The 14,905-nt window shown below is 48.3% G+C and overlaps 1 protein-coding gene across 5 annotated transcripts in view; it reads right to left on the reverse strand.

Annotated features, from left to right (window-relative positions):
* Positions 1-14,905, reverse strand: part of SLC25A26 (solute carrier family 25 member 26) — a 141,748-nt gene that overhangs the window by 40,001 nt on the left and 86,842 nt on the right. For all 5 annotated transcript variants that reach the window (XM_030568728.1, XM_030568729.1, XM_030568726.1 and 2 more), the window contains one exon: positions 8,858-8,902. In XM_030568728.1, the coding sequence (XP_030424588.1) occupies positions 8,858-8,902 (45 nt within the window). The remainder of the gene's footprint in view (positions 1-8,857; positions 8,903-14,905) is intronic.

The raw sequence follows: 14,905 nt of genomic DNA on the forward strand, positions 1-14,905 counted from the left end.
CCGTCGGGTGAGAAAAAACGGAGCGGCCATCCCCACCCGGGTGAAAGGTGGAGATAGCTGCCAGGTGGACCCGCAACGACGATATCGCCAGACCCTGTTGTTTGAGGGACCAAACATAGTCTAAGATATTGGCCACCGAAACTTCCATAGGGCGGAGACCTTTCTCCACGCACCAACAGGAGAAACGCTTCCACTTGGCCGAGTATGTCGCTCTCGTGGAAGGCTTCCTGCTGCCCAAAAGCACCTCCCGTACCGGTGTGGAGCAGCGCAGTTCAGAACCGGTCAGCCACGCAGGAACCACGCCGCTAGGTGCAGCGACTGCAGGTCCGGGTGACAGAGAGACCCGTTCTCCTGGGTAATCAGGTCCGGGTGAAGGGGCAGGGGAATTGGGTCGGCTATGGCCAGGTCCAGCAGCATGGGGTACCAATGTTGCCTGGGCCACGCCGGGGCTACCATGATCACGTGAGCCCTGTCCCTGTGCACCTTCAGAAGGACCCTGTGGACCAGAGGGAAAGGGGGAAACGCGTAGTACAAGTGGGTCGACCATGGAATAAGGAAGGCATCCGCTATAGACCCGGGCTCCCTGCCCTGAAAGGAGCAGAACACCTGGCACTTCTTGTTCCCCTCGGACGCGAAGAGGTCCACACGGGGATAACCCCACCTCTGGAAGATGGAGAGGGCGACGTCCGGGCGAAGGGATCACTCGTGCGATAGGAAGGATCTGCTCAGGCGATCCGCCAGCGTGTTCCATACTCCGGGGAGGAAGGAAGCTGTGAGGTGAATGGAGTGGGCTACACAAAAGTCCCAGAGTTGCATCGCCTCGTGACATAGGGGAGAGGATCTGGTGCCGCCCTGCTTGTTGATATAGTACATGGTCGTCGTGTTGTCGGTAAACACTGCGACACAACGACCTTGAAGCTGGTGACAAAATGTTTGACAAGCAAGGCGGACCGCTCTCAACTCCCGCATGTTGATGTGCAACCTCACCTCCTGCGGGGACCACAGGCCCTGTGTTCTCAGGGTTCCCAGGTGGGCCCCCAGCCAAGATCTGAGGCATCCGTTGTCAGGGACACCGAGGGCTGAGGCGGGTGGAAGGGGAACCCCGCACATACTACCGACTGGTTCAGCCACCAGTCGAGAGAATCTAACACCCCCTGGGGGATTGTGATCAGCACGTCCAGCGGCTGTCTTGCCGGCCGGTAATGTTCGATGAGCCACAACTGGAGGGGCCTCATGCGGAGCCGAGCATAACCGGTCACAAACGTGCATGCTGCCATATGGCCTAACAGGGTTAGACATGTCCGTATGGATGTTAAGGGGGCTGCCCGCAATCGATGAACGATCGCCGACAATGCCTGGAACCTTGGCAACGGCAGAAGAGCCCTGGCGACGGTGGCGTCCAGGACGGCCCCGATGAACTCCACCCTCTGCGTGGGGATCATGGTGGACTTGTCCATGTTGATCATGAGGCCCAAGGTAGCAAACAGGCCGGTGATCATGCGGACGTGGCTGCAAACCTGCAGTTCCGACGTGCCCCGAATTAACCAATCGTCTAGGTAAGGGAACACGTGGATACGACTGCGCCGAAGATGTGCCACAACGACTGCCATGCATTTTGTAAAGACCCTCGGGGCCGTGGAAAGGCCAAATGGGAGGACTGCAAATTGGTAGTGAAGGGGGCCCACCACGAAACGAAGGAACCGTCTGTGGTGTGGCCAAATGGCAATGTGAAAATAAGCGTCCTGCATGTCGAGGGCGGCGTACCAGTCTCCCGGATCCAGGGATGGGATAATGGTCCCCAGGGATACCATGCGGAACTTCAACTTCACCAGGTATTTGTTGAGCTCTCGCAGGTCGAGGATAGGCCTGAGGCCTCCCTTGGCCTTGGGGATCAGAAAGTAGCGGGAATAAAACCCCTTCCCTTTCTCGTTTTCCGGAACCACCTCTATAGCTCCTTTGTCGAGGAGCGTCCGTACCTCCTGTCGAAGGAATTGCTCGTGAGAGGGGTCCCTGAAGAGGGACGAGGAAGGGGGGCGGGAAGGAGGAAACGATGTAAACTGCAGGCGGTATCCCGTCTGCACCGTACGCAAGACCCAGCGGTCCGATGTCATTTGGGTCCACGCCGGAAGGAAAAACGAAAGGCGGTTGGAAAACGGGGGGGAAGGATCCGTGGGGGAAACTGTTACTGCGCCCTCGGGCGCACCTTCAAAATGAAGGCTTGGGTCCAGGCGGGGGCTTAGAGGAGCTTTGATTCTGCCCCCCTTGGTTCCCCGAATGCCTACGCCTTCCATTCCTGCCACGGCGCCTATTGAGGTCCTGCCGTTGGCGGAACTGGGGGTATGGCCTGCGCTGCTGTTGCTGCTGTGGCCGGAAGGGTCTGCGTTGCGTTCCCGGCGTGTGCATCCCTAGGGAGCGCATAATGACCCGATTGTCCTTGAGACTCTTAAGTCTCGGGTCTGTCTTTTCCGAAAACAGGCCCTGGCCTTCAAACGGGAGGTCCTGGATGGTATGTTGGAGCTCCGGTGGAAGGCCAGAGACCTGCAGCCAGGAGATACGGCGCATCGTTACCCCCGAGGCGAGGGTGCGGGCAGCAGAGTCTGCAGCGTCCAACGAAGCTTGCAACGATGTTCGTGCAACCTTCTTGCCCTCGTCTAGGATGGCCGCAAATTCCTGGCGGGCGTCTTGTGGCAGCAGCTCTTTAAATTTGTCCGCTGCCACCCACGAGTTGAACGCGTACCTACTGAGCAGGGCTTGTTGGTTCGAAACCCTGAGCTGCAGGGCCCCAGCCGAGTAGACTTTGCGTCCAAGGAGGTCCATACGCCTGGCCTCCCTGGATTTGGGGGCTGGAGCTTCCTGTCCATGACGCTCCCTGTCATTCACCGATTGCACCACCAGGGAACCCGGTGTCGGGTGGACATGGAGGTACTCGTAGCCTTTGGAGGGGGCCATGTACTTCCTCTCGACACCTCTCGCCGTAGGGGGGATGGAGGCCGGTGACTGCCAGATTGTGTTGGCGTTGGCCTGGATCGTCCTAATGAAGGGTAGGGCGACCTTGGTGGGAGCATCCGACGAGAGGATGGTGACAATCGGATCCTCGATCTCAGAGACCTCCTCGGCTTGTAGGCTCAGATTCTGAGCTACTCGCCTAAGGAGGTCTTGGTGCGCCCTGAGATCCAGTGGGGGGGGGCTACTGGAGGAGGTGCCAGCCACCGCTTCATCAGGGGAGGAGGATGAGGAGACCCCCGGCAAGAGAGTGTCCAATGGGGGGTCCCCCTCGGCCCTCGCCTCTGTCTCAGGAGCCAGAGCGGAGTCTTTCTGCTTGGACCCTTCCTCTCCATCCGGGGAGGGAGGGGGGCGAGACAACGAGGCTTCCGGCACCCTGTGCTCCGCTGTCGCAGGCCTAACAGGAAGCTGTTGGGGGCCCTGGGCTTGATGGTATGCCCATGGGGTCCAAAACCCCCACTGCTGCGGGCCTTGGTCCTGTTGCGGCGGGTCTTGGAAAAGCGCCGCCTGCCGGTCGGTGCCCAACGCATACCCGCTGTCTGTCTGCGAAGACACCGACGGCTGCCTCGAAGGCCACGGCGGGGCCGACCCTGGCTGGTAAGGGTCTGCGTGAGTCGGCAGCGAAGATCTTCTCGGTGCCGGGGATCGGTACCGGGAGTCATAGCGGTGCCGGGATCGGGACCGGGTTCTGTCTCGGTGCCGGGATCTGGACCGGTACCGGCCGCCGCTTCGGTGCCGGGATCTGGACCGGGACCTGCCACCGACGCGGTGCCGGGAGGTCAACCGGGACCGGGACCTGCTACCAGCTCGGTGCCGGGAGGTTGACCGGTGCGGTGAGTGACGGCGGGACTGGCTCCTGGAGTCACGGTGCCGGTATTGGCGGCTGGAGTCCGACCGCGACCGTCTGGAGGTCGATCGGTGCCGCGAGTGCAACCGGTACCGCCGAGGGGAGCGGTGCCGGGACTGTGAGCGGCGGTGAGATCTTGATCTGCCGTGGCGTCGGGACCGGGATCGCGAGCGCGAGTCCCAAGACGGTGCCGACATCATGGGCTTGCCTCTAGATGCGACCCGCACCGGAGGTACCGGGGGTGGCGGCTGAGTAGGCTCCGTTAGGGCAATAAGGTCCCGTGCCGAGGCGAAGGTCTCCGGCGTGGATGGGACCAATAGCTCAACCCCAGATCTTATGGGGGAGCTCGGCGGCACCGGACTCGACAGACCCGTCGGGCCCGGAGTCGACGGTGCCGGCAGCGCCGCGGCCGATGCCGAGGCCGGGCGCTCCAGTCGGGTCTGCCTGGCTGGAGTAGCAGACGCTGACTGTCTCGGCTCTGCACCCGGTGCCGGAGAAGGTCGGTGCCGGGGAATCTTCCTGGTGCCGGTGCGATCCGGTGCCGGCGCCGAGATCACGGCCTGCGAAGCCGCCGGGTCAAGTGCCGCCTCCATAAGGAGAGTCCTGAGTCTTTGGTCTCTCTCCTTTTTTGTCCTGGGCTTGAAAGCCTTGCAGATGCGGCACTTGTCCGATCTGTGCGATTCCCCCAGGCACTTCAGGCACGCGTCGTGGGGGTCGCTGGTAGGCATAGGCTTCCTACAGGCCGCACACTGCTTGAAGCCCGGCGAACCAGGCATGAGCCCGGTGCCGGGTGCCGAAAAGGGCTACAGCCCCCGGCGAATAACTATCTACAACACTATTTACACCTAATTACTTACTAACTACACTTAACGATCTAACTAACAACTATAACAATAACGAGAGTTAACAAGGAGAGCTAGGGACGTGGAGGACAGCTATGCCGCGCTCCACAGTTCCAACGACCGACACGGCGGTAAGAAGGAACTGAGGAGCGGGTGGGCCGGCAGGGGTATATATGGAGCGCCATGGCGGCGCCACTCCAGGGGGCGACCTGCCGGCCCACTGGAGTTGCTAGGGTAAAAAGTTTCCGACAAACGTGCACGCACGGCGCGCACACCTAACTGGAATGGATGTGAGCAATCACTCGAAGAAGAACCCCAGAGACCACAAGCGACCACTGGGCAGACCGAAAACACGCTGGGCTGATCTCATAACAAAACTCTTTGGTGAGAAATGGAAAGAATGGCCTCGCAAGAGAACAGAATGGTGTGGCGTCAACTTGCATTCGCAGAGGGACGGATAAGGACAAGCCGGACAAAGGTGACTCAACATTTTAGTTAAGGTCTCTGTATCAGTGCTTTGTGCTGACTCTCCTGTCACCTGCTGTTTACTGTTTCCCCCTTCCCTTCAAAGAACCCGTGAGAAGACCTGCCGCTGAATCCTTTAGCTGCTACTCTCCATGTGTTCACAGGTGACTAGACCATAACTTTTCTTCTTTGCTTCAATATTTATGATTTTTTTAAAAAGAGTTTAATTCAGTCATCTGCAATCAGTTACTTCTACAGTTAAGACTCCTGCTTTCACTGCTGTGACAAACCTCTAGCTCTTTATCAAGATGCTGAAAAGGAAATGACTGAAGCACGTCACATGTGAAGGATTTTAAGATCCCTACGTTCAGTGACAGGTTGTTATTTGTACCAATATACTGAAACTGGGCTATGGTATAAGCTGTCCAGTCTAAGTGTTGCTGGAAATATCCACCAACCCATTTAGATTATTGGTGATGTCTAATCCTAAAAGGCTTGTTTACTTAGCCAGCTAAATTCAAACTGTCTCCTTTACAGCCTAGGTTTTAAACAATACATTTTATCACCACAACTACGTGAATGTTTGTTAAAACAGCTTTACGTTCTGTGAAGAGCTACATCATGTTCCTGCTTTATGTGGTTTTGGAGAGCAAGGTGCCCTTGTTTCGTACTGCCGTCTCTAGTTTCCAGAACAATGATGCGGCACTAGCAATTACGATGTCACGTCAGCTCTACGTTATACGAGTTTGCTGAAAGCTGCTCCTGTAATTTGGCATAAAAACAGATTCCTAATAAGGTAGCTGAAGTTACCCTGTGCAAAAGGACAATTCCCAGATACCACATTTGGATAACATCCCGATGAGCACATTGTGCTGGGATTCCTACAAAACACTCAACGGCTCGGCAGCTGGTATGCTGCTTATTACACCAGTCCTCCATCTCTCGCTGTTACCTCAGGCTCCCCTACCCTCACCTCTCGTCTCATAGTTTGGTGGTAAGCACTTTGGGGTAGGGACCATCTTTTCTTTATATATGGGGGGCTCCTGATGGGGCCCTGATTGGGGCCTCTAGGCTTAACCACAATACAACAGATAATAGGGATTGGTGTGAAAAGTACAGACAGCTCATTTCACCAGCACAACACTGCATTGAGCAAGGGTGCCATGGCACAATCCATGCAAAAGTACAATCGCCAGTACCACGTTCCATCCAGCACCAGAAGTTGGTCCAGAAAGAGATAGAGCCAGGCTGGTCTGGGGATGTGCTATTTAAACGCCTCTCTTGGGAAACCCATGACTGTGAGGAGCCAGAAAACAAGACCCAACAGAACAGCTGTGGTGGGAGTAAGGAGAGGACTGCCACTTCCCCCTAAACCCTGGGCACGTCGCCTTTACCCTAGTTTGGACTCACTTGCAGCCTGCAGGTACAGTAATGGTGTACACTGCAACTCCTGCATCCGTTGGGGGTGAGGGGAAGTATTAGTACCTAGCAGAGGGCTAACAAAGAAGAGCAATCAAGAGGCATTAGCCTGGGTGGCTTTCCTTTCAAATGGAAAATCAGCATAGAACAATGAGCCGGCTGCAGCCAAGGGGAAGCAGTTTTCCTTGACTGGACTTCAGGTGGGCTGAAACTAAGCACCAAAAAAATCACTTGATAAGATCCCTGAAGCCGTTCAGGGGAGTCAACTGATGAGAGGGGATGGAACTGGGACTTTATAAATGGGAGGCTCTCTCACTGGCCATTCTAGAAGAGACCAGAGCAAGAAGGCAACACTGGGCAGGAGGAGAAAAGGGTTCTGGAGCCCTGAAAGGACTGACAAAGACTCAAAGGGCTCTAGAATGGTGTGGACTCTCGAGCGAGGGTTCTGCATACGGATGCTTATCTTTCCATAGATCTGTACCTCTCCTGCGCCTTATCTAGGAGTAAAATGTGATTGGTTTAGAAATTCCTTTACACAGCCTGGGTTCCCCTTCCTTTAATATCACATGGCTGTCAAAAGTGAAACAGTAATCCAGAGGGCCCAGAGCATCAGTGTAACTCGGGGCGGGGGGGCGGGGGGGTTGTAGTACAATAGCTATCAGGGAGTCTTGTAAGGGACCAGCACTAGTTTCAGGTCCTAGTCAATTGGATTGCACAGTCTGTATCTCAGGAGTGGGAGCTAGATAGAGGATCTTCACTCCAAGGCCTGCCTAGAAGCCCAGAGCTTGAGCAGTTACTGGATTCTGTCCAGACTCAGCCAGCCTAAAAGCACATGGGAGCCAAGGTTTGGGACTAATACCACAGCCTGGTGGGCATCCAGGGTTCAACCAATCAGAATTTCCCATAGATGGAAATTCTGTTTTCCAACCCAGCTTTCAGAGGGTTTCACAGAACCAATCCTTCAGTCCTGTAAGGACAGGATAGCTCAAAATACCTGATACTCTTTTTCCTAGGTCACTGGTTTGAACTGAGCTTTGGCTGCTCATGAATAAAAATTACTAACATCTGCCAGCTGTTTGGTGGTTATTTGAAATTATTTTGTGGTCTCAACCAAGTTCCAAGTGGGTGAATGTCTATGTCTCCAGAACCACTGGCACAATTTATACTAATTGTCTCTCACAAGAGAGTGGAGTGTTTTGGTCAGCTTGGAATCTGGACTATGCACCAGTCCCAGAACTGCATTCTTTGCAACAAGGTCCATGTACATCGACGCCGCCGTGTAGGGGAAGCTAGTACTCCCACCACTTATTGTGCATCTGTTTTGTAAGAGGAGAGGACTTCACTTTAGAATGTCCAACCATTTCTAGGAGTCCAACTCATTTAATAATAATAATAAAAAAAAAATCCCTCCACCCCTCCATCATATAAATATAAAATCCTACCATGACTTTTGCAATGGCCTGCAACAACCCTTTGCACTTCTATTCTGCCTTCTGTGCAAGGACAATAAAGCACTTTACTAATGTTAGAACCCCCACCCCGCAACCTCCTTTTGAGGTGCAGAAGTAACAGCTTAACCATTTGATGAGAAAACTGGGGCACACAAAAATTACATGACTTGCCAATGGTGAGTAGCACAGCTAGGAACAGAGCGCTGATCTCATGAACTCCAGTTCTGTGCTTTAACCACTAGACCACAAGTCCTTCTGCTGGACAGCAATTTCACCTTATAAACAATGCAACCAACTGGAGGGATAACATTCATATAAAGTTGCATCATTCTAGAAGATTACTCTATTAAGATATATTCTGATTTACAGATTCTTTAAACAATTCTTTCAAATAATTGGTACAAAGCCAATCAGAACACCAATGACTTATTGTGAGTGGCTCTTGGAACAATTTTATTTAATCAGTCTCCTCTGCACAACTCAAAATTTCCTCTTTACCTTCAGGAGTGAGGTGTTGCAAATTCAGACAACATTGACGGCTACAGACAATTTTAAATCGATACCATTATGTAGGACAACAAACAAAACTTCTGGGGTGTTTATCGTCAGTGCAGAGCACTGGGATTTGTTTGCATGACATACATTAAAGCTTAGATTGCTATCGCTTTTCAGACATCCAACCAAATGATTATCGTATGCAAAACTAGCTTTGTACATGCATTCTCTGAAATGCCCCTATCTGTGGTTAACAAGTTAGGTAAGCTATCATACAAGCTTCTAAGATGCACACATTTCTAATATCACCGGCTTGACACACTAATGGGTCTTACCTTTAAGGACTCCCAAAGGGGAAACTGCACCAGAGAGAAAGGAATCTGGAGGGGGTAAAGAAAAAAAAGACACAACAGCAAATTAGGTTTGCATGTTCCTTGGCTGGCTACATTAGGAACAGTTATTGTTCACTCAGTGAACTGTAGCTTATTACATTTATAAATCTGTAAGGATTACTTTATGTACATTGCTGTTAGAGGACTGGTTTCACTAAAGCAGTTTTTACTTTGTTTATCAGGTTCCCTGCTGAGAGGTTAATGTCTTGTTACCAGGGTGGCCAGTAAGAGCAATAACTAGCATGATCTAGTGCCGGGAATTTCTCAGTTTGACTTTTAGCCAAAGAAGCCATAAAGATGGTTCAGGCACCACACCACTCAAGCCACAAACACAGCTTGATGAGGAACTGTCGGATAACATGCATTGTCACACATAATTATCTGAACGTGGAGGAACGCTTAGTGTCTTAAAGGGATGCTAAAAATGGCATAATAGAGTTGCAAGTTTATTGTCTCTATTGTCCAAAATGGATAATTAATTATTAATTATTATTATTATTATTGAGAGCGACAAGGTGGGTGAGGTAATACCTTTTATTGGGCCAACATCTGTTGGTGAGAGAGACAAGCTTTCAAGCTACACCGAGTTCTTCTTCAGCACTGTGTAAGCATGAAAGCTTGTCTCTTTCACCAACAGAAGTTGGGTCAATAAAAGATATTACCTCACCCACCCTGTCACTCTGATATCCTGGGACTGACACGGCTACAACAACACTTCATATTGCTATATTTCTATAGTTGTATTTTGGTAGCACCTAGGAGCCCAACTCACAGATCACAACCCAATTGTGGTAGGCACCAGACACAAACACGGAACAAAAAGATGGTCCTTACACTAAAGAGTTTTCACTCTAGGTATAAAAAGAGAGAACAGCTGGAGACAGACAGGAGTACAAATTACCACCACTTCTGATAAAATGCCAAGCCTCAGCTTGTAAAAGCTTCCAGTATTTAACATAGACAATAGCTGTCTTGTTAAATCTATGGAATGATATAGTAAGATACAGTATAATTTAAGGTTTCAGAGTAGCAGCCATGTTAGTCTGTATCTGCAAAAAGAACAGGAGTACTTGTGGCACCTTAGAGACTACAGTCCACTTCATCGGATGCATGCAGTGGAAAATACAGTAGCATAATTTAAGTAACTGTAGATTATTAGAAACGTTCATTGTGGAGGTATATCTTATTAAATCTAAATTACATGGAAGTTTGAAATGGCCCCTAAACATTACATTTATCCAACATCAGAAGAGTTAAAGTTGGTTTTATTGTGTTGCAACTAATGATTAATAAATGAGCCTATTCCGTTAATCTGCCAGGCAAAACTTAGCTTGACAGACACCTGCCACAGAAAATTTGTTATCTATTCAGGCAGGCAATGGCAGTGAGATGAAATCAATGCTGATGCTGTACAATGAGCTGACAAACTGAAATCTCAGAGGAAGTTTGTCATCTTGAACAAAGAGGACTATCCCTTGTGGTATCTCAAAGGCCCAAAAGAAAGGTCAAACCTGGTTCTTATTTATCAGGGTCCTGAAACTCTAGCATAGCACTTAAATTTCCTTTTCGATTTTAGGTGACAAAGTCCAGATATTTGACAGAAATGCCTCGTAATATATTTATGAGAAGATAATAGAGCCACATGCTGCTGCATTGTTGTCAAATGGGAGTTAACTGCATCATTTCCTTGCACTGCAGAATCAAAAGTGACATAACCTTCTCTCATCTACACCAGAAAAGAGATCTAATAGCCATCATATTTGCTCCAATTTGTTAAAAAAAGAGAAGAAAAGGAAATGCACTGTGTTCAGTTTATACCAAACCAAACAGGCCTCCTAACACATACACAATCTCAAATTTCTTCCCATTGTGCTCTGAGTGTGTGTGGGGGGGAATCTGTTAACATTAAGACAAGGGACATTCTCAAAATTAAGTTTGTTTTATCTCTATTACTAATTAGATGCATTTCAAGCAAATGGAAAGAAGTTTAAAATTTCTATTTGATTTTCACCATTTGAGTTGCCTGTTTCCTTTCTGCATCCTTCTCAGTTTGGACAAGTCAGATGAGGTTTGACTGTTGATCAGGGTCAGCTCCAGGCACCAGCGAAGGAAGCAGGTGCTTGGGGCAGCCAATGGAAAGGGGTCCAGGTCTTCATCGGGTCTCTCAGTCCCTCTTTTCCTCTTGGAGCTGCCACCAAAGTGCCACCGAAGAGGAAGAGAGGGAGTGAAGGACCTGCCGCCGAATTGCCACAGAAGAATGAAGCGGCGCGACTGAGCTGCCGCTGAAGTGTCGCCGATCGGCTTTATCTTTTTTTTTTTTTCGCTTCTCAGCTTGGAGCGGCAAAAAGGCTGGAGCCGGCCCTGCTTTTGATCCTCATTTTCACTTCCTCATGCACCTCACAAGATGGATTTCCAAAATGGCAGGAGGAGGTCTAGGGCTTAGACTCTGCATGGTGCGAGTCAACAGGGTTTGCACAGGCCCATGGATCCACCTGTGAGAAGTAACTTGCTGACTGGAGCTTAAATCCTCACCCAGCCCTCACAAATCCTGTTTTAATAGACTTTTAAACTTTCCCAGAGATATACTAACATTACATGTTCTGAAACTTTTCAAAACAAAACCTACATTCTGGCCCAATCTACTGGGCAACATGCTTTTAAAAAGACCAGAGCGCACCAGAGTAGATTAACATATAAAAAGAGAACTTTCTTTAACCATGCAATTCATACAGTGATAAATTCATTATACTTTTCACAAACTTTTTACAGTAAAATTGAAGTGAGAAACCCCCTCACTTTTGGGACATTTCTTCCCTTGAAGAACTGTGGTTTGATTGTGTTTGCTGTTATTTTCCTTACAAAAACCTTCAGATACAGAACAGAATCACACCCAGCCAGGCAATGATATCTGTGCCTGAAATAACCTAAAACAACAAGGAAAATGTGGTCCACACATGTGGAGAACTTTCTGCCAGCAAATATGAAATTCTGGCTAGCTCCACCAAATCTCTCATTTGATGTTCACATAAAATAGACAGACAGTATCCGTTCTCATGTCTGGCTTGATGTTCTATAACTGTACTGTTTATTCAACAGAATTAAATCCTACCCCACCCCACCTCCCAAAATAGGGGCAGCTCCCATACGTATGTAAAATTATTATTCTAATGTCTAATAGATGGACACAATAGCCAGTTACTCGGGAGCTGTAGTTTTTAATGACCAATATCCAATTTATTGCAGATTTTTATTGTTTTCAAAGATCTGCTTAATTCTCCTGAATTAGGTGGATTAAAAAAAAAAAGATTTTATATTTTGAAAGCCAGTGATTTTAAAAAACCAACACTGAAAACAGCTGCAGCCCAGAGTAACAGCAATAGAAAAACAAACTCTCGCTTTTAAAATCAGACTGCAAGTATGTTTCACCTAAGAGTTGAGAAGCTTTCAGCAAGTGAGATGAATTTAAGGAGGAAGTTAAAAACACTGCCAGACGGATGCATTAATATTGAAAATTGAAGTAGTACTGATACCCCTCATAGCAATAAAATAATGTTTTCATTGAAGCAATTTAAACTTTATCAGGCTACAGTTACAAAATTTGCCCATTCGATGCTGATAAATCTGTGATGTTAAATCACAAGCTGACAACACCCAGAAGGAAACTCAGCAGTCAGACGGAGGGGTAGCATGTTGAAGGAGCAGCAAAGAAAAAATAAATAAATAAAGCCAAGCCCATTATTCAAAACTGGAATCCCTTTCAAAATGCTAGAATTCTTCTACATAAAGAGGAAACAGATGTTCATGGCTGGAATTTGCATGTGGCTTTATTCTCTACTAAGATACAATAAAACTACTCTTCTGCTCGTCCTCTGAGTCAGAAATTAAATGGTGGCCTGGCATGTCTAGTCCAGCTGTGCCTTCCTTTCCCAACTTTTATTAGCAATATATTAAAAACCTAAAAAGCACAAGAAATGAAAAATCATGTGGCATGTGTTCTCAAACCAATATAAAAACTGCAGATGTTCTTACTAATCTGCAGCGCATGTTTGTTTATTCAGGTTCTCTGTGTGTCTGATTCAGCAGGGCTTTGCTCTCGGAATTATCTGTTTTTACAAATGCTAGAGTAAATACTATGAGAACAGCCGTCGGAGACAATAAAATCACCTAAAAGAGGAGTTAAGGTCTTTGTTTTCTTGCACGGGACTCTTTCACTCTTTTGGGCTCCCATTCAGCAGAGCCATGTGGTTAATGTGAAGCACCTGAGCAGCTCCACAGAATTCAACGGTTTAGGAAGCAAGGTGGGCCTTTGCTCCTTGGGAAGTGAGTGTGGAGAAGCAGCACACCTACTGCTCCCATGGGGCTGTATTGATGGCTACAGAGCAAGCCTACTTCTGCTGCAATGCCTGATTTCTTCTTTGCCTCCACCCAGACTTGAAGAGCCTAGATTCTATGTGACCCAGAGACTGAACCAAGGAGCTCCAGAGCTGAATGCATGAGTCTCTACAGCTCGAGTGCCAGGTTTTCATGCTGAGGGCTTCAACCAACTCACGATCTCAGTGAACAAGGCACAGAGCAGGACACAATCTCACTGGTGGGTTAAATACTTCCCTTGGACAGGGGTAGTTCATCTCGAGCATCTGAGGCCCATAATAGCTGAAATCCAGGATGACTCTCCACTTGTTTGACAGCCACCATCTCGGCCAACATTGGGGATTGGACTAGGGATGTCCAAAGCTGAAAACATGAGTCTCTATAGCTCAAGCTAAAGAGTTGTGTAGCAGGTTGTGTAGCAGGGGGTTGTAACAGACTCAAATCCTTTCTGGGTCTGGTACAAGGGGTGACATGTAACCCACTGGCATGTGGGTTACATTCTGCAAAAAAAGGGCAGTAAGACCCAAAATCCGCAGAATCCAACGATTTCTTGTTCTTGCCATGCCCCTCATGACTTGTGATATCAGTCACATAAACTGCTCTTGGTGATACCTTTATGGCACGTTGTTCCAACAGTAATGCTGGCAGCTGTTTATCATGTATTTATTAGGAACAGGGTATTTTCGTTACTCTATTGCCACTGAAGCCAATGGTAAGAACTCCCATTGGCTTCAATGGGAGCACAATTAAGCCAACACTTCTAGAAAGTGTCACCAACAGTCTCACTTAAAGGCATTTGTACACATGGCATTTCCACTCATCACTGTAGTACTACAGCATATATTTGCAAAGGGTGCTCCTCACCGTGGTATCTGGGCAGCAGTTGTCAAACTGGTCTTATCTTCCTATTTCTCTACTTTAATCATGGCAGAACAGGGTAAAGACACACTGTAGTTCAGAGTTTGAAAAAGAAGATAGAAAATATTCCATAATTGTTTCTAGATTACAGCTGTAAACTTCCATTTTGAATAAACAACCTTTTTTTGTTTGTTTATGACTGTATTTAAAAGAAAAATGCCTCCTTTACACGAGATGCCTCTTCTTTTACGATAGGTTCAAGTTGCAGTCACATAAACAACCCTGTTTCTCGGCTGAAGTTAACACCAAAACATTTCAATTAATAATCACAGTAAATCTGTTTCAGTGTCTTCTCCTCTTAAAATCCTTCACGCACTTACACAATGCATCTAGATTATGATCAACAGACATTCCACCTATAAATATACTTTTCCATAATAGGATTTGAAAAGATAGTATGAAATGAGGTAAGCCTTTCACTTGGCCATGTCACAGGTCACAGCAATAGATGTGATTATATACAGCCTGGTATAAAGTATCCTGATTGAAGGTGATGGTGCATAGCGGCCATGCACAGCCACTCGACATACCGTCCTTAAACCCAGTATTGTCAACATTCATTTTTACATTCAATTAATCCTGCTCGCCAGGCTCCAGTTGATGCGTTGCAGACTCCACAAGAAACCTAACAAAGGTAATTTGTAATTTTAAGCATGACCGAAAGGCTGTCAAACTGTAGATGTCCTTACTGCAATTTTTAGA

Source organism: Gopherus evgoodei, chromosome 7 (genome assembly GCF_007399415.2).
Source record: "Gopherus evgoodei ecotype Sinaloan lineage chromosome 7, rGopEvg1_v1.p, whole genome shotgun sequence".
Taxonomy (NCBI): domain Eukaryota; kingdom Metazoa; phylum Chordata; order Testudines; family Testudinidae; genus Gopherus; species Gopherus evgoodei.